Source organism: Equus quagga, chromosome 14 (genome assembly GCF_021613505.1).
Source record: "Equus quagga isolate Etosha38 chromosome 14, UCLA_HA_Equagga_1.0, whole genome shotgun sequence".
NCBI lineage: Eukaryota > Metazoa > Chordata > Mammalia > Perissodactyla > Equidae > Equus > Equus quagga.
This window is the reverse complement of record NC_060280.1, coordinates 45,320,900-45,341,716: the sequence shown is the minus strand read 5'-3', so window position 1 is coordinate 45,341,716 and position 20,817 is coordinate 45,320,900. Positions and strand designations below refer to the sequence as shown.

At 43.1% G+C, this 20,817-nt stretch overlaps 1 protein-coding gene across 2 annotated transcripts in view; it reads right to left on the bottom strand.

Moving 5' to 3' along the window:
• The window catches only part of HEPHL1 (hephaestin like 1), a 77,409-nt gene extending 73,578 nt beyond the window's left edge, over nucleotides 1-3,831 (bottom strand). Inside the window, exon 1 of one of the 2 annotated variants that reach the window (XM_046685420.1) lies at nucleotides 3,395-3,831. In XM_046685420.1, coding sequence (XP_046541376.1) covers nucleotides 3,395-3,564 — 170 coding nt within the window. In that variant the 5' untranslated portion in view covers nucleotides 3,565-3,831. The remainder of the gene's footprint in view (nucleotides 1-3,394) is intronic. The other variant, XM_046685419.1, reaches the window with a different exon arrangement.
• Between the last annotated feature and the right edge of the window lie 16,986 nt (nucleotides 3,832-20,817).

The following is a 20,817-nucleotide window of genomic DNA, read 5'->3' as shown; positions in this document are numbered from 1 at the left end:
TAAAGTAACCAGAACAATGAATTTGACGAAGTGATTAGTTTTTACTTTAATGATTCCTGGTGACTGGCCTTGTGCTCAGTCCTCCATGGGTTATTGTCACTGACAAAGCTCTGTGTAGAGCAGGGAGATGATTAAATATATGCCAGGCCTTCCTCTCTACCATCATGGGACTTATGCTCCAGCTCAGAGGTGACCGTGTCCATCAAACAAACAGAGAGCAATGCAAGGAGAACAAATGCTGTGTCCGAGGCCTGAGAAAGACACCATGCTCCATGAGTGGCCAGGAAGGAAACAGATCAGAATAAGCCAGGGCTGTGGGAAAAGCTTTGTGCGTGAAGTGAAGACTTAGAGATAGTTGTTAACAGGGGGAAAAAATGGATAGGTGAATAAAAATATAGAATACTTCAAAAATTGTCACCTATCTCCACTCTCAGGCCTTCTCCGATTCTGATTCCCAGGTTACACATTTGCAAATCACCTCTTACTTTTCACTCACCTTTGCAAAAATCTTTCTAGAACTGGCCAGTCAGGTAAGATGTTTTTCATTCAATTTCAAAAATTATTTCTGATGTCTTGGAATTACACTTTTCAAGTGACTTTAGGGATTATTTTCCAACTCTCTGGTTATACAAATTAAGGAAACTGATGTTCGAGAGATTATATGACATATCAAAGGTTACATAGCAAATTGGGGGCAGAGCAAGGACTAGAAGTCAGGTCTCCTGATTCCTATTTCAGGCTCTTTCCCTTCATAGTGGAATACCAGGCACCTGGCTCTCTTGGACCTCTAAATGTCAGGCATTTGTCTGGGTGTGAGTATCCTAACCAGCAGACTGTCCTCAGAAACACAGTCTACTCATCCTGCAGGAGGCCAAGTGAGAGGCATGGTCACATCATCCCAGATGACTCCTTGCCCCTGGGGAAATGACACAATGCAACACATACTGAACTCCATCTATGTCCCACAAATGTGGCATCTTCACATGTGACACCCGCGGCACCTGTGACACTTGTGAATTGTGGCACCTGAGACATGTCCTGTGGTCTTCCAGCAAGAGTCAGTAGCCTACCACAACTATGTCTTCTTAAGGACTTGCCCTGAGCCATCTGCCACCCCAGAAGCACTTCCTGACATGGTTGCTGATAAAAGGGAACATGCATTGTGTACTCACCCAGGCTCCCCTTTCAAGAGTCAGGAGTCAGCTCCACATAAACGCTGTTCCTTTTGGGGACTCTGGCATTCCAGGTATAACATCTAGTATGCCAGCTGCTCCTAAGGGGCAGGAGTCCTCTCATATGGAAACCACAGCATTTGTTAAACCACCTCACCCTAATCTGATACCAAACAAACTGCGTGTTAGTCATGCCTATTTTCTTTCCCTATTTTCTTTTTCCCCAACATAACTATTTTCATATGTTTTATTGTACTTTCTTCAAAGTAACATCTTTGGGCTGAAGTGATCAACAGAGAGCCCCTACCATCTTCCTGTCGCCAGCTGTGAGGAAATAGCATTCTAGGATTTGCATACTTATAGTACTTTGAGCTTTTGAGTGAACCCAGGTAACCGGTCTGGTCACTGACAACAGTGATCATTTTCAATGTCTCTCTGGGAAGAATGGCAAAAGACACGAAACCTGCCTTTGGTAAGAATTGGGTCTTTCTAGAAAGTTCCTATTACTGGAATCCCTGGCTTCCCTCAAAGCTGAGTTTAATTCAGTGGGAAAGGATCACCGTCGCCAAGAAACAGGTTGTATGGTGGAAAATACGGGCTCTGGAGCCAAAGCAATGTGAGTTTGGTGCTGCCTTGTCAAGTACTTAACCTTGGAGCCTCGATTCCTGGTTTGTAAAGCAGGAATAACAACATCCGCAAGCAAGAATGAACGAAAGTTGCCGGTGGAATTCCTGTCAGAAGAAATGCTCACAAACAGCTGGACTGGCATTTTAGGAGAAAGAGAATGCTGTGCTTTTTACTCAGCCATATAGAAAGGCAGTCCAATAGCACATTAAGTTTGAAGGCCATGCTCACCGCACTAAACAGACACAGCTTGAATAGTCACCCTTCTAATAGCTGCTCACAACGACCATTTTCTGTTGAGCCATTTTTGAAGACAGTAGAGCTCTATTTTTAGGGAAGGCTACTGGCAGTTAGGGTAGCCTTTCAATCCCATATCCGTTTGTCATAGTAAAGACTACCACTACCAGTGGTCAGAAGATGTGGGATTGGAAGATATCAAGAGCTTTCTTTGAAATAGCCCCTTGGACATGAAATTCCCTGGTACAAAGCTTAAGGAAAAGTCTTTCTTGGCGGCCTGGCTGGCATGAGCATTTTCTTTCTTTAATAAACAAAACATGACTATGCCATCTTTGTGTTGTTAGAAAACCTGGAAGCTGTGTGTCCAAGCCAAGTGGATCTGGGTCTTTCCACAGGGCAGGGGGACCTGGCTTTTAGAGACTTGCTGGCAGACCCCATGAATCTTAGCAATCAGCCTCATCTTTAGAAAATGGAACTTGGATATTGAATGCAATGGTCTCTGCCTATCAGAATAGAAACCAGTACCCAAATATCCAACAATGGTTGCCTGAACACTTCAAAAGATGTTCTAAGAACCACAAAGTTGAAAATATGCACAACAGCTTCTGGAGCCAGAAGGTGCCTTCATACGGAGCTCCAGGGAACAAATAAGATGCATAAGACACTGGACTCAGAGTGGGAGAGGGGGAGCAAGGGCTATTTTCTGCCAAAATAAAAACTCAGGGACACAGAAGACTCTGGCATTATCTCACCCAGCTGTACCACGGACTCTGGGGCTAGGAATATTGCCCTCAGATTGAATAAGTTGGGGCTGGAACAAACCTCTCACCTGTGAAAAAGCCATTTCTAAATGGACACAAGGAAACTCTTAAAATATAAGCCAAATCTTTTGTAACTGTCCCCTCTTTTAAACATTGCAAAACAAAAATAAAACATAACTACCTGTAGCATCCTTATCTCCAACTAGGATGTTTCATTCTAAAATAAAACTAAGGAAACACTGTGTGTTTCAACAGTGAAGAATCGTGAAAATTCTCAAATTCAAACTGAGTCCAAAACCCCCTGGAAGTTCCTGGTGGTGCCTAGTGAAAATTGTCCATACATAGAGTAAGCCATTACCGAAAACACCCAGCTGTGCATACGGCTCTTCACAGACAAGGCTGTGAATAGATAGAACTAAGAAGGTCTCTTCCAAATTACACACCCACCCATGCTAGAGCTCTCCAAGCAAACACAAAACCCCTCCTGTTGATTTAGATCAACTCACCTCCATTATAACCACCCAAGGAATACAACCTTCCCCAAGCAGAGTCAAAAGGAAGCCAAACCTGGGAGTTTCTGGGGACCCCAAGTTCACTCACTTGTCTTCTGTGAAACTTTTCCCAGTAATAACGTTCTTTCCTTGGGGTACATAGTTCCAGTACTCTTCCACAATCCCAATGTGGTATGTTCTGGTAACTGCGCCAACCAGCCCAGACAGACCCAGGAATGTGAGGAGAAGTATGCAGTTAGCCTGCTGCTTCCGAGGCATTTGTGGATGTAACTCAGGCAAGCAGCCTGTGCTGGAGGCAACCCTGCCTGTGCCTCCCCCTCACTCACAGCTAGTTATAAATAAGGATTGGCCAAGGCCCAGCTCCTCCTCCTTAGGTAGCTTGGGGTTGGGACAGAGGCTGACAACTTGTGTAAGCACAGCAAACTCGATGGAGGAGTTGCTATGACGACAAAACTTTTGCCAGCCATCCAAAAAATGTGTAACTAGCTTATTTTTTTACTGCACCAGTTAGACAGGCTGTTTCTGTAGGTTTTGGTGCTCTGCTCTGACGGTAGTCATTTATCTTTGCCAAGAATGGCAGGGCAACAAGTTGGGCTGATGTTTCTCCATTTCCTCCTCTTTTTTTCTCTATACCGAATACAGGAACATATTAAAATCTAGAAACTGGACTGGCTTGAGTGGAGCATCAGGAAATATCCCAAGCACTAAAGAAGGCTTCATCTCTTTCAGCAGTGCAGAGGAAGTGATGTAATCACCCTTTGCCATCTCCAACTTGTTTTATGAGGCTACATGAAACGATCAACTCACATCATAAAGTTCAGAACAACATTGTAAAACTTCACTAATTCTCCATTTGCTCATGCACCATCTCCCCCAAATTCTCTCAAATCCCCCCAACAAAAATGAGGAGGCTAATCACCAATTCAGCCAAAATTTGAGAGGCCATCACCCCCTAACAGTGAGCTGCCTTTCTCAGGATGATTCAAAATGATAAGAAAGGAGTACCCTTCAGGCACATGAAGACAAAATCCAGTAGCAGGTCTTAGGACAAAATTCAATAGCAGGTCTTTGGGTCCAAAAAAGGTGAAGGGAGTGCCTGTTCTGTGTGCTCTGATCTGTGACCTAGAATCTCAGTGTTGAAAGACCTCACCCAGCCCTGGGAGACAGCCAATCGGATCCCCACACAGAGTAGCTCTTGAGGCAGCAGCCGTGGAAGGAAGGAGACAGCCTCCTGGCTGGGTTTTGAGGTTGGACAGACCTGTGTTTGAATCCAGTCTCACCACTGACTAACTTAGTAGCATTGAAGAATCACTTGACCTCTCTAAGCCTGAGTCTGGAAAACAAGGATGGAGGGACTGTGAAGGAGATTTAAAGGATGACATAGAAGCAAAGCTAGATGACCCTGGGTTTGATGATGATTTTTCAGATACAACACCAAAGACACAATCCATGAAAGAAATAATTGATGAGCTGGACTTTAAAAAAACTGACAATTTCTGCTCTGTGAAAGACACGGTTAAGAGAATGAGAAGAGAAACCACAGACTGGAAGAAAATATTTGCAAAAAACACATCTGATAAAGGACTGCAATTCAAAATATGCAAAGAACTCTTAAAACTCAGCAATAAGGAAACAAACTACCTAATTGGAAAATGGGCAAAAGACGTCAACAGATACCTGATCAAAGAAGATATATATACAAATTGAAAATAAGCGTGTGAAAAGATGCTCCACATCATACGTCATCAGGGAAATGCAAATTAAAACAACAGTGAGACATCATTACACACCTATTAGAATGGCCAAAATCCAGAACACTGATAAGCTCAAATCCTGGTGAGGATGTGGAACAACAGGAACTCTCATTCATTGCTGGTGGGAATGCAAAACGGTACAGCCACTTTGGAAGACAGTTTGGCAGTTTCTTACAAAACTAAGCATACAGTACACATGAAATATCTTACCATTTTATTTGTCAATTATACCTCAACGAAACTAAGAAAAACTAAACATACTCTTACTGTGTGATACAGCAATCATGCTCTTTGTATTTACCCAAAAAACAAGAAAACAAGTCTACACGAAAACCTGCACACAGATGTTTGTAGCAGATTCATTCATAATTGCCAAAACTTGGAAACAACCAAGATGTCTTTAATGAATAAATAAACTGTGGTACATATAGAAATGGAATATTATTCGGCACTAAAATGAAATAAGCTATCAAACAAGGAAAAGACATGGAGGAAACTTAAATGTGTATCCCTAAGGTAAAGAGGCCAATCTGAAAATCTACGTATTGGGTAATTCCAACTAGGTGACATGCTGGAAAAGACAAAACTGCGGAGAGAGTAAAAAGATCAGGGGTTAGCAGGGAGGCAGGGATGAATAGATAGAGTACCCAGGCTTTTTAGGGCAGTGAAACTACTCTGTATGATGCCATAATGGTGGCTACACATCATTATGTGTTTGTCCAAATCCATAGAACGTACAACACCAAGAGTGAACCCTAATGTAAACTATGAGTTTTGAGCGATAATGATGTGTCAATGTAGGTTCATCAGTTGCAACAAATATATCACTGTGGTGAGGGATGTTGATAATAGGGGAGGCTAAGCATGTATGGGGGCAGGAGTATATGGCAAAACTCTGTACCTTCTGCTCAATATTGCTGTGAACCTAAAACTGCTCTAAAAAAAATAAAATCTATTTTAAAAAAAGAAGATTTAAAGATAATGCCTGCAAAGTGCCTATCACAGCCCCCAGCACAGAGTAGCTGTGCAGTAAATGTGAAAGTCCTTCTTCCCTATCCACCCCCTCTAAGAGAGACTGCTTCCATCTATGTAATGAGAGACTTGTATTGCCACCAACATTCATCTTCTTCTTTCCCAGAGTCCCAGAATCCCATCTACCACACCTCTCACCAGCCTCAAGTAAGAGAGTTCTTTTTCTTTAAATGGTAGATACTCTATAGATGTGCTGTAGCATGAGTTTTGAAGTAATGCCCATCTTAGCCAATAAAATACATTCTGAGCATCCTGTTTCATAGCCAGGCTCTTAACATCTTTGATTTATTGATTTGTCTTTATGTCAGTACATTTGCAGAGCAATTGCCACAGCACATTTCCCTTTAACTCAAATCTGCTCTTCAATGTGGGTTGGAAAGCTTGGTGCGAGTTTATCATTTTAACAGCCATGATAGAGGAAAGACTCACAGGGCGAATCTGAGCATGGCCTCAAAATAAGTAGAGCTTTAGGAGTTCTTGGAATTTGGAAATGTCCCAGAACCAATAGTTTTTTGTTTATGTCCCAGAGAAGGAGGCTATTTGGGGCCAAACAGGCTTGATGGGGTACCAAAAACTTCATTATGTAGCATTCCACCCAAATTCTTTTAGATGGGAGAAACAGAGATATAAATGACACATATCAAAAACACAAAAGAGTTAACTTTCCTACCCAGGATACTGAATGCATACAACGAAAACCCTGAGGAAGGTGTCACCTACCTTCTGATTCAAAACTAGGCCCACAGGAGGCTTGAGGAGACAGGAGAACCAGGCAGCCATAGCAGATGTGGCCAATGCACTCAATCTATCCACAGCCGAGAACGTGATCACGAGGGGCGAAAGAATTAGGGAAAGAGTTTCCTAAAACCAGTGAAATAGTGTTCTGGAAACCTCTCTGAAATTCTTCCTTACTCTGGGACAATAAAGATGCTCAACAAGCATCTGAATTACATAAGAGCTAAAGAAAAGAAAAGGAACTGGTATAGGTGAATACAGTGTTTGTATAACATACATTTCTGAAAACCCACAATTAAATACAAGATGTGATTGACAATGCCTGGAATTTGACTAGGAAATCTGTGAGTAATAGTGTTAACAAACACTTTCAACTTCATTGGACATGATTCAGACATAAATAAAGCAGAGAAACTCAACATTTATAAAGCACCAACTATGTGAGATGGACAGTCCGAGATATTCACTCCCTTATTTCCTCAATAGACTCACCAGGTTTGAGATATGGTAAATTTGACGTCATGCCTCAATAGAAGACAAAGGTAATCTTGGATCAAACCCTTTTCTCTGAAACATAATACAGGATATCAAACAATAAAACTTTTAGTGAGAGAAACCAATTCAGAGAAATAGGATTTTAGCTAGCCTTCATTGGATTGTCATTTTAAATAATAAATAAAATGTGAATGATGAAATTGGCTACCCCATTCTTTAGACTTCCTGCATGTTTTAAGAGATACATCAAATGCTCCTTAAGAGATTCTCCATATCCTGAACTCTGGTCTAAAACTCCCATTTGTGCAGCCCTCTCAGGGCCCTGCTACAGTAGAGCGCAGTTCTCTGACCTCACTGGGACCCTCAGCTCCTTGAAGGTACCTCATTATTTCTCACCTGGAGCCTTAGGGCTCCCTAACGGCTCTCACTGGGGCCAGAGTGACCTTCTTGAATGAAGATAGGCCCAGGTCTCTCCACTGCTTGAGATTTTTCAGCAGCTCCCCATGGCCTTCAGGATAAGGGCTGACAGCCTTGGCCTGACTTTCAAGGCTGGTCCTGATCTGACTCCTGGGGACTGGGGCTCTCTCCTCAACATTTAGTCCATGCTCTGAGCATCATCATCACGATGGCAACCAGGGTGCCCTTCGTCTGTGCTCCTGTCATCTCCGTGTACACGGCTTTTCCATAGAACTTATCATATGACTCAGTAATCACCTGTTTATCTGTTTGCCCTCCCACACAAACACTCAACACAGGCTTCCTATGGGCAGGGACTAGGCCTTGTTCATTCTTGGGTCCCCAGTGTCTGATGTTAAATGGTGAACCAATGCATGTGTGAATGAATGAATAAAAGAATATTAGATGTTTACCAATACATACCAAGTGCATGTTATGTAGGGTTTCTACACTAAGCCCTTTACATGCACTATCTCATTTAATTAGTACAACAACCATATCAAGTGTGCACCATTTCTATCCCTTCTTTACAGATGAGAAAACTGTAAGTTTAGAGAGGGTAGGTCATTTTCTCAGTGCCCCACAACTGGTAAGTGGTAGAGTTATGTGAGACTCCAAAGCCAGCATTCTGACCCAAGGCCCCCAGACTGAGGAGAAGGGGGCATCTTCTGAGAAGAGATCATGGTTGCCTGCTTCAAACCACTAGGTGGGACCTGCTCTCTGTAAAGACATAAGAGCAGGACTCTTCAAGGATGTATCCATTGGAGGAGGATGCCAAAATTCCCCTCCAGCCCAGTGCGTGCACCTTTGACAGCACAGGCAAAGCCTTGATCATTACCTTGAAAACACCACACATACCACACCGCTTCATTTCTCCATTTAATATCCCAGCCCTCCTCTCACCCCACTAAAATCCTTCTCATCCTCCCCAATCCTCCTAGGCTTTTCCTTTCTGGAGCCTTCCCTGGTTCCTGCCATACCCACCACGCCTTCCATCCCATGCCACAGCAGTGATCACTCCCTCCTCTGTGCTTCCTCTCAGCTTTGCACACGTGTTGTCCCTGTTTATATTCTTGTTTGCTTACATGTTGGTCTCCCTTATTATACTCTAAACTCCTTAAGACTGACCCGCCCTCGACACCTCCTTCTCACTACACCTGAAGTCCCAAGGCTTTATTAAAAGATCCTGCTGCTCAGTGGCTGCTCCAGCCTCCACTTGCCATTCCTGGGTGCCCCATCTCCAGACTCTCACTCTCTGAGAGTTTCACCCCTGCCCATCCTTTCTGGACCTTCCACTGGGCTGGGCTGGGCTGGGCTGGGCTGGGCTGGGGTTTTGGCCTTCTCTCTCCCTTGCCTTCCTCCCTCCCCAAATCCTGTCTTTCACTCGTCACTCAGCTCCAAGCCCTGAGATCTGAGAGCCAGTCCTGCCTTACCCTCACACCCAGGTCTGGTGCTCAGGCCACTTCCTGTCTGGATTGGGAGATTTGAATGGCATCTTGTTCATGTCTGTATTCCCAGTGGTTAGCACAGAACCAGTGGTTAGTAGCAGGCCCTGAGGAAAAAACAATATTAACAACTGTGGCATTTGCAAAAATCAGGCAGTGTATTTACTGTTTCACATAGATTATCTCTGGCTCCTTGTAATCATAACACTCTAGGAGGTAGATATTTTTACCCTTGTTTTGCAGATAGAGAAGCTGAGGGTTGGGAAGGTCAATAACTTGCCAAGCCCATACAGCTAGAAAATAGCAGAGCCAGGAATCAAACCCAGGTCTGTCTGACCATCACGCTCAATAGATGTTAGTGGAACTGGACTAAATTGAGAGCCAAGGCCAGGTCAGGAGACCCTTTCAAGGAAGGAAACATTAGCAATATACGAGGAGTTTCTGTCACCAACTAGTTGCCCCATGAGAAACTCAAGGGTGGGTTTGGAAGCATTTAACTGTTTTTCCAAATTGTTCTTTTTCCTTTTGTTATGTTAAGGAGATGCAATCACCAACCACCCTGAACCAGACCCAGCCTCACCACAAAAGCTACACCTATGACCTCAGCCTCACTTTTAATGCTATGATGTCTCCAGGAGGAGCTTAGGCATTATTACCATAACTTGCAGTGTACATGGAAGCAGGTTTTCCAACTGAGTCTGTGCAAGCAAATACCCACATCTCCCTTTTGAATATTCATTCCCCATCCGAAATAAAAGGTCCCTGCTTCCCTTTGTTCAGGGACGTCATGACTCTGGAAATGATTCCATGTGGCCTCCCATTTGCTGCAAATATACTTTACTTTGTGAGACAACTCCTTCTGGTGGAGAGGCTGATTTAACTCGCCAGGAGGGAACCCACTTTGCTTCTGATAACATTTCTTCAAACGTGACCTAAGAATTTGAAAGGAACAGAAGGTAGAATGCACATGGGCAAACCCTCCACCAAACGAAAGTCCAGTGATGAAATCATTCATTCAACCACTTGAAAATATTTACTGAACACCTGCCTTGTTAACTTCTAGTCAACTGGGAATGAGACATGCATGTTTCCTGCCTTCAAAGAGGTTCTATTCTTGTGAGGAAGACAGATTGTAAACAAAAACAAGTTATAAAATATTAATTAAAAACTTTAACTTCATATCATGATGAGTTCAGTGAAGTTCAAGTTAAAGCCACTGTGAATGGTGTAGGGAAAATGCCAGGACGGCACTCTGGAGGTCGCTGAGGTCTTTGGGGAGGTGGCCCCGCAGCTTGTTCTGAGGCACGCTTATGTTTTATAAGGTGAATAGACCAGAATGAAGTTCCACCGCTAGAAGCCCCATCCACTGCCATCATCGAAAAAACCCAAGGTCGGGCCCGAGAGACGCTTTGGCTGAGGAAAGTTGACAGGCCACATCCCTGCCCGGTGGGAACTTTCACTGGGGAAGTGCCTGCTGATGCCTCATATCCCACACTCCTGAGGCAAACCCTGGTGCCAGAGACTCAAGAGAGCCAGGCTTCAATCACAGATAGAAAAAGAAGAGCCGAGGAAATGGGCTCCCATCCACTCTCTCCTCAAACTCCTCTGTCTTCCCCTCCTTCCATGCAAACCAACTCAGCCAGGGGAGGTGATTCAAGCCCCTAATGCCCCTTTGATATGTGGATCTTCACAGGTTCAGGTAGGGGAGGGGAGAGGTCAATATAAACACTCAGAGTGTTAGCAACATTCTGGCAACCATTCTTACACAAGCCCACACAAGAAACATCAAGCCCACTAACAGGAGCAATCTGCCTGGCAGGCCACCCTCCTGGAACCAGAACTGGCTACAGGGCCCTGGGCAACCACATAAGCACAAGTCCTAGAGCCCCAGAGGCATCTGGTCAACCCCATGCACAAGCTGGGGGGTTGGAGAGTGCCCCAAAGAGGAGAAATGGGACGAGAGACCAAGACCCATCCAGGTTCCCATCTGGGCTCAAAGTACCCTGTGCAGATGGCTCTGCTAGGCCCAAATAGTCCCAGACACCAGAAGGGAACCATCACTCCAAAATGAGGGTGCTCCTAAGGGCCAGGGGTCAGAGGAAGGACCTCATCGCCCAAGTCTAAGGACAGTACAGGGTTCAGCTCTCCTCTCAGCGCTAGTGTGTGTGTGTGTGTGTGTGTGTGTGTTTGGAGGGGAGGGGAACAATCTGGCCATTGTGGTTTGGACATAGGGTTTTCCCATAGCATGTCTTTGGTGACACTTCTAGACCCTCATTCTCATTCAAAGAGAAAAACCAAAGCAAAGAGCTGGAAAGTCCTCAGAGACCTACCCCATGTCTCTTACCATGAGTAAAGGATCACACATTCATGCACTTCTCCATAGGACGAGGATTACCCTTCACTATCTCTGTCACATCCTATCTGTGCCCTGCTGTCCTGCGTACTCAAATCTCAGAGCCAGCTGTGTTGTAACTGGGGCACATGCCATGTGATTGTAACTTCTCCTAATCCCAGTCACTAAAGCTCTGAGACTCCCCATGTGTTCACAGTTCAGAAACAAACAAGGCAATGGTCTGACAACTCCCTGGGTGGTCAGTAAAAGCCAGATTCCATTGCAACAGAACTGCGGGGTTCTTTTGTGAGACCTCGAATTTTTACTGTAGATCCAATGCTCTCTTAAAATAGGTAGGTCCTCCCTGAGACTTGAAGCTTGTTTTGTGATGATCATGGTTGTAGTTGCCTTGCTTTGTACTAGTGGAGAAAGCTCCATTTCCTTTCATCATTACTGACCAGAGAAGAGGTCTTAGGGACTTAGAGAAAGTTCTCTTGCCTGAGGCCCCAGGGTTTCAGAGCCATGTCTGTGTGAAGGCATTTGGCAAATCAGGATGCTATATAGGACTGGCCGAAGGTCAATCCAGACTTGAGATCCTCCCCTTCTCCCACCCTTCCATGGTTCTTCCAGTAATGGCTCAATAGGGATGTCCTCAATACACCCCCAGTGACCTGGGCTTATGGAATGCAGAGGAGCAGGGCAAGGCACTCAGGAAGGGGGTTACCAACTCCCCAACCTGTTTTCTGGGAAGGTACCAGGCTGCTCATCTCAGCACTTCTGAAAAATCCCTCCTGAGGAACAGAGCTCTTCAGAAAGCCCTGTTATGTGGCATCAAAGATGCTGGTTAAGTGGAGCAAATTTCTGGGTGTGGGTGGCCACAGGAAGTAAATTCCTGTTAAAAAGGAGGGCCCTGGCTCCAGGTGGGGCCTGCCTTAGCTGAGACCTCCCCGGGACATAGATTCCCAGGAGAAATGCTTCTGACGATCAAAGCACCTGGTGATTCTGTAGAGAAGGTCTTTATAGGTAGTGCTTCAGCTCCCAGGTTCGGGCACGTAGGCACATGTGGCATGGGTTCTGGTCCCTGGCCAGGGCTCCCTGCTCTGTCCTGATCATTGACGCCCAAATTCCGCAATCAGAACTTCCCGATTTTTGCTTAAGATGAACCCTGTAAAAATGCAAATCTCTCATGGTATTGGTCTCACTGGTTGAAGTTGCCGTCAATGAATGAGTTTATTAGATCCTTTCCCATCCATAGGTTTAGATTGGGAGGAGAAAGAGAAGAAGCATGAAGCATATGGTCTTCCAGGAAGAGGTCCAGTAAAGCTCTGCTTCAAGTCAGAAGGAACCCAGGTGACCATCTGGTTCAGAAGTCCCAACTCAGAGCCCACAGGCCAAATCCAGCCTGGGTTCTCGGTTTAGAAGAGCATCTACTACAAAATCTAATTATTTCCTTTAAGTAGGATATAAGCCCTCCAGTTCATCATAGACACCCCCCTCCACTCCTCACTGTCTCGCATCTGTTCACTGCATCTATTCAGGACACCTGGTCCAAAGGTGACCTCTGAATTCTAGTCAAATTTTCCACTCAATGCAAATTCACCCTTCAACAACATCGTGCATTCTTTCTTCATTCATTTATTCATATAGTCATTCAAAAAATATGTACTGAGCGCCTACTACAGGCAGGCTTATAAATTCATAGAATTTTAAACCAGGAAGAGTCATTGAAGTTGTTTGGTGTTATCACTTCATTTCACAGGTAACACGACTGAGGCCAGAGAGCTGCCTGAGTTGGGTAACCCCCCAAAGTTGCTCCGAGGCTGAGCTGCGTTTAGTGAGAAGGTGGGTGTCCAGATGTGGTTGTCTTGCTTGAGACTGCCAAGCTCCTCCCTGAAACCCAATCACGCTGTGACTCTGGCACTCCCCTAATGTGCCAGTTCAATGACTCTCAAAGTGTAGTCCAGGGGCCTCTGGGGTCCCTGAGATCCTTTCAGGGGATTTGTGAGGTTAAAACTATTTTCATAATGATACAAAACTATTATTCGCTTTTGAAACTTTCATTCTCTCATGAATATATATTGAAGAGTTCTGGAGGTGCACGTCGCGTGATATCAAAACAGATTGAAGGCAGAAGCAGATTCGAGATATGTCATTGAGCAAGTTGGCATAACTTGATAACTGTGTCACTGTTCTCACTAAATATCTTTTTGGAAAACATATTTTCATTTAAAAATCTGTTACTTATATTAACATTTAATGGGTTTTAGTTTGACATTTATTATTATTCTTTTAAAATGAGTTAATTGTTTTGAAACATCTCAGTTTTAATTTCTAATGTGGTAAATATCAGTAGATATAACCCACATAAACTATAGCTTTTGGGGGTCTTCAATAATTTTTAAGAGTATAAAGAGTTACTGAGTTCGAACGTTTGAAAACTGCTGATCTATTCTGATAAACCAAGCAAAGGTAAATTATATTACTTGAATTTTTCCGACAAGCATACAGTCACATGTAAGTTGTATAATTCTTTTTAAAAAGTGAATGTGGCTCTATTTTTGCTTCTTAGAAATGGAAAGAGGAGGGGCCGGCCCAGTGGCCCAGCGGTTAAGTTCTCACATTCCGCTTTGGTGGCCAGGGGTTCGCTGGTTCGCATCCCGAGTGCGGATATGGCACCACTTGGCAAGCCATGCTGTGGTAGGCGTCCCACATATAAAGTAGAGGAAGATGGGCACAGATGTTAGCTCAGGGCCAGTCTTCCTCTGCAAAAAGAGGAGAATTGGCAGTAGTTAGATCACGGCTAACCTTCCTTAAAAAAAAAAAAGGAAAGAAATGGAAAGAGGAGCTTTGCAGTGTGCTGGGCCTGGCGACTCCTTCAGTTATGTCAAGGCTCAGTCTGACTTGAGCTTTCCCACCACAAAAGACTTAGAGGAGTAACCCTGGCCCTGGTTATCAAAGGATGACATTGGGGCTGATGTTACCTGGAAACACATCCCAACTTCCAAACCCTCTCCTCCTGCTCCATTTTAGCAACAGGTCCCACCATCGCTAAGGACCGAGGCTTGGATTCCTGTTTGACTCTTTCCTCTCGCTCTCTGCCACACTCACTATTGCCATCGCCTTGAACAGCTCCAGTTCCTTTCCTCTTCATTGCAACAGCCATAGTTGAGACAGTCACTATCTTGTGCTTGGCGATGGCCCTCATGTCTTCACTGGTCTAAGGGCTCCTCTTGTTTCCTCCGTGGTGACTCCACTCTGTCCCCAGAGTAATCTTTCTATTATATGCATCTAATCATGATCCACCCTGCTCAACCTTCTTCATGACTTAAAAAGCCCTTTGTAATCTGGCCTCTGAAGACCAACCAGTCTCACTGCCTCACATTCATCTTGTGATTGGGATTTGATGTCGTCAAACTCAGCAAGCACAAAGGGGCCTCAGGGCCTTTCCACAGACGGGTTGGAGTTCCCCCAGCCTAGAATACACTTCCTTCCTGCTTGTCTACCTGACAAACTCCATACCTCAAGTCTCAGCTCAAGAATTCCCATCGTCTGGAGAAATCTCCATGTCCTGAAAAGGATGGGTACAGAGTTAAGCACACAAAAAGCGTTTGCTAAAATAAATGAATAAATACTTTATTTGAAAAATCTTCCTGTGGTGTCTGTTCAATTTCCCTGCCTTATTAAGTGTAGCTAATGAACTGAATTGATAATTGCCACCAGCAGGGTCAGTGGTCTTTGCTCTGGACACCAGGCCTCATTGTACACTCTGTAAAGTAGAAATAGTGACCTCAAATAGAGGTTCATTGACCTCAGGACTTGACCTAGGAGTTATTTTTCTCTTAATAGATCTTAATATCAACTGTTTTCTTCTCTTTTGCTATTTCTCCTTAAAATAGAATCACAGGGTGAGATCGAGATAATGTGGTTCTAATAAATTGGTTTATGGTTAATTGGTTCTGTCATTTTAAGGTTAATAATACAATACTTACAAAGCTTTTATCTAATATAAATAATGCATGGATATTATTGTCATTTTCTCATTAAAAACAGTACTGCTTTATAACATTAATTCTGGCAGCATCTTTCTTGTAGCATCAACACGAAATAGGATAGGTTGTCATGGAGTCTTTTGCCTGATTAAAATGACCTGTGATCCCTATTTCTTATTTTTTTTTGCAGGGGAAAATTTGTGCTAAGCTAACATCTGTTGCCAAGCTTCCTCCTTTTTCCCCTTGAAGCCCCAGTACGTAGTGTGTATAGTTGTATGTTCTCCTGGTTCTTCTATGTAAGCCGCCACCACGGCATAGCTTCTGACAAATGAGTGGTGTGGTTCTGTGCCTGGACACCAAATCCGGCCTGCCAAAGTGAAGCACACTGATCTTAACTGCTAGGCCATCAGGGCTGGTTCCCTATTTCTTATTAATGAAAGAAACGTTATAGAAAGAAAATAGTCTGTTGAAATAACCCATGTCAAGCACCTAAAGGAGGGTTTGTCACACGGCAGTGAACAATAAATGCTAGCTCTTCTCCCTCATACCATTACGTCAAACCCAACAAACTAAGTCCAGACTTTTCAGCATGGCATGGAAAGCCCTGCTGATTTGACCCCTGACCGCATCGGAAACCTGCTACTCTCCTTGTGAAACTTTGTATTCCAGCAACATACCCTGCCAGTGGTCCCTGGGTACACCAGGCCACACCTCCTCTTATCTCTGCCTTTCCTCATTCAACTCCTCTTCTGCAAATGCCCTTGCCCCGTCTCACTCCTTCCTGTCATGCTGGACGACGCAGAGCAGGTGTCACCTTCGTTGGAAGCTCTTCTGGTCCTCGCCAGCTTGGGTTAGCTGCTTTGCCTTGAAGCTCCTGCCAGAACCTTAGGCTGACCTGTGCTAGAGCCATGTGACCTTTGGCACAGAACCTGACCTCCCTTATCTCAGTTTCCTCATCTATAAAATAGAATAATAATAGTTTTAACCTCTCAGGGCTATGGGCATAATTACTTGAGATTTATGTAAAGTGCTTAGAATAGTGTGTGGGACATATTAATCACCCCCTACACACTAGCTATTATATTTATTTTGGTAGCACTTACCACATTGAAAATATCTGTGCACTTATCTGGGTATCTATGACTTTGTCTTTTTTCTCTGTCTCCAAGAACCTAGCAGACCTCCTACTGTGCCCTCGAAACTGAACTACCTCTCTATATCACCCAAAACTCTCTTTTCTACCAATGTCTTTATACCATGGTATCAGCAGAGTCCAATATTCCACATTCTGATCCTTCCCTTTACATCATCCATACTTTGCCATTTTTAATAGCTATGTAAGTGTTTATTCCCTTTATATTTTTGTAATTGATCTTTTTATAAACATCTTTGGCATTAAAAAAGAAACGCTTCCTGGTGGCAGCAAGGAATTATTTGGTCGAAACATATAAATGCTTTTACAGTCCTTGAGAAAGCTTATGACACTAATCTCCAAAGAGACCGGTCTAATAAACCATTTCTCAGGAACCTATTTCTCCCCCAGGCTTGTCATCACTGGATTTTATCACTGGTTTTGTTACTTTAATGGGGATGGAATAATACCTCCGAGATCTTATTTGCCTGTTTTTAATTACTAGCAAGGATGAACATTTTATCACGTAAGATACTGTATTTTTTCTATCAGCAACAAAACATCTACTCTTTTTTTTTTTTTAAAAGATTGGCATCTGAGCTAACATTTTTTGCCAATCCTCTTTTTTTTTCCCTTTCTTCTTCTTCTCCCCTAAGCCCCCTAGTACCTAGCTGTATATTCTAGTTGTAGGTCCTTCCAGTTGTGCTATAGGGGATGCTGCCCCAGCGTGGCCTGACGAGCAGTGCCAGGTCCATGCCCAGGATCTGAACTGGTGAAACCCCGGGCTGCCGAAGTTGGCACGTGAACTCAACCACCCGGCCATGGGGCCGGTTCCTATTCATTTCTTACTGCACTCAAGTGGAATTCAAATGGTAACGTTATACATTTCTATTGTCTTTATCCTTCTTCAGGTATAAAATTTTCCCCACTTATTCCTTTTCCTTTTAGTGTGTATTTTACAGCATTTTCTGCTACCACAGATTTTTGCACACGAATGGTGCCCCTGGAGTAGGACAACACGCTGATACTGACATTCAGGTTGTCCCACGACAGTTTTCAATAGTATTTGATTATGCTAATTTGTTTACTTCAAGCTCCTTTTTTGACAGCTGGTTTTCAAACAGTTCCTTCTTTGACTTATTGAGAATCTATTCCAATGTGCGGCTCTAAGTTCATTTTCTTCCCCGGTGAGATCCAGTTTCTTCAAACGCTGACTCAATAGTGATTCTTTTCCCTATTCCAATACTGCCTCCAGCACATTATAAAGTTCCATGCAATTTTGAATTTCTGAAATTTCTATTCTATCGCATTGGCCAATGTTTCAAATCAAAGCTATACAGTTTTAAGCAGTGTTACTTCGTAAAATGATTTACAATCTATTTGAGTAAGAAGAATGCTATTAGAGATCTAAAATAGCTTTGCTGTTTTTACCCCTATTTCTTCCTCTGGGGTGGAGAAGCGAGAACAGTGGGAGCCAGAGTGGTCAGGGAACCTTAACTTTCTTTCTCAGCCTCAGAGTTTGGGTGGCTGTGATGGCTAGCGCAGACATCAGAAACTGGCTGCCCCGCCTGGCCCCCGCTCTTATTTTGTTCGCCCTACCAGGCTGCTTTTATTTTGGTTTGTTTCGACTTTGAATGTCTTCAGGTAAAGCACACTTGCACCAGTTCTCTACAATCCCCACCAATCCCTGGCACCTTACACTGGCCTGCTTATCTCAGTTTTGTTACCTGCCTGATACCTGGAGCCATTTGAGTTTGCAACCCCTGGCAAAAAGTGTGTCTCAGTGGTTTTTAGTTGTGAGTTGGAAATAATAATGTATCTCCTCAGGTTTTTGAAAGGATTACAAGAGCTATCATGGAACCATTGCCCACTGGGAGAAGTCTTTTACTTCAGTGAAATTTTCTTTTACTCTGTCCACCTGCAGGGGCAATGATAACCTTGTTCTTCTCTGAGGTCAGGAGAGGGATCTTGGTGATCTTTGTATCCCCACCCCATTGCACAGTGTCTACCACATGGCAGGGGTTCTATTGGCCAAAATCTATTGAATATGAGTATATGGATGCCAAGTGCCCAGGATCCATGTCGTACATATAAGGACCCCAAGTCACACTCTAAAAGGGCCCACACTCCAGCTTGCCATTCCCCAAACATGTGGCCACATTCCTGTGACAAGTCCCCTGTCATTGGTCTCTAGCCATGCTGATGCCCATGCTGAATTGGTTTCCGTTTTTTACTTTGGTCTTAATTTACAATACACTAAGTAGCAGCTGCTAAGCCTATATTCACCTGTGTTTAGTCTTCATGGCCTCCAGTGGCTGCCTCTCCCATTCAGGCAGACAGAAGAACTCATTGTCAGACAAGGATCTTAGTTGTAAAAATGCTCTGCTCTCTAAATTATGAGTAGAGCCAGGTCACTGGAATTACCTAGAGTGTTAAGCTCTATCCATCTATTTTCATTTTGAATGATGCCTGAGAAGCCAAGATTTTACTTCATAACCTAAGGCAATGCTGCTAAAATGTTTCAGGCCAAATAAATAATACGTATTTAAAGAAGTCTGCATATTACTGAGTGGAGAATTTTTAAGATTTACATTGTAATATACTAAATGAAACTAACTCATTATTACCAGTCCTATTCAATGAAATATTATAAAAATGGTCAATAGATAATAGACAAGAATAAGAAATAAAAGGTACAAGACATGAAAGAAATAATCACTTTCTAAATTAAATGATGAGTGTTCTTTATCAAATTACATTTTTAAATACAATTATGTGCGATGCATAATGTTGTATGGCAGATCTCTAGAACTTACTCATCTTATATAATTGAAACATTCTACCTATAGAATAGCAAAGCCTCATCTCCCCCTTCCCCCAGCCCTGGCAACCATCATGCTGTTCCTTATTCCTATGCATTTGTCACCTACCTCTTATAAGTGAAATCATGCAGTATTTGCCCTGCGACAGGCTTATTTCACTTAGCATAATGCCCTCCAGTTTCACCCAAGTTAGGGAGTTTTCTTGTTTTGACCATGCGCATATTTCGAGATTCTCAGGTGACTATTACCATAGACTGAAAGTTATTTCTTCTGATGAAAATTATTTATTGGCAAATATCTGTAATTTGGTGTTTATGGAAATAAAATTTATGGCAATAAATAAAATTATGATGTCATTAAAGTTCGGTTGAGAAGCAATTTCTTTTTTGTTGTATTAAATGACATCAAAGACTCCTATTAAGAAATACCTTATTGGCAGAAAATCAATTGCTTCTAGACAACCGCTATTTTACGCTTTTCCAGTAGCGGAGGAGAGAATGGAATGGGGAATATGCTTGGAGAGAGAAGTAGGGGAAAGGAAGATCACAAGCCTATAAAAGAAAAGAGAGGGCTAGAGGGAGAATCTTGGGAAGCAGAGCTGAATATAAAAAGAAGTCACTGTGCGTCAAAGCAACAATGGGACATTGTTTTATATCTACTAAACTAGAAAGAATTAACGAAAATATATGTTCGAAAAAGGTGTTAAATCTAGTAAAATAATTTTTGGTAACATCATCAATTGGTTCAGCCTTTTTGAAAGAAAATGTGTAGCACAGCCGTCTTTAAATATCATACCTTTTGAGCTGGTAACTTTTGTTTTTTATCTCCTAAGGAAATAATCCATGTTATTAGTGGGAAACAACAAAATCCACTTTGGCTAGTTTAGGCAGAAAGGGAATTTATAAAAGGACATTAGGAAATTTACAGAAACTCTGGGGTATGAGACAGAGAAGAGGCTTGGGATCCATGCATCCAGGGATAATGGCCAACCCCATCGTGAGGGCACCAGGAGCTACTCTAGAAGCACCACCACTTGGACTGGAAAGACTCTGGAGTCTCCAGATGACATACGTCCTGGACAACCAACCCTCTGCTGTTGCCTACAAAGAGCCAGAAGCCTCTGCCCCCAAGCTCACCAATAAAACTGTATTTATACTGTGATTAAAAGAATGTAACATTTATACAAATGAAAAGGAGTAAAAGGATCAAGGATGATAAAAGTATAATATTTTAGGACTGTGGGATTATACGTGAATATTTTCTTTCTTTTATTTATAATTTTAATAATGATGGTATAGTATTTTCGATGTCATTTAAAA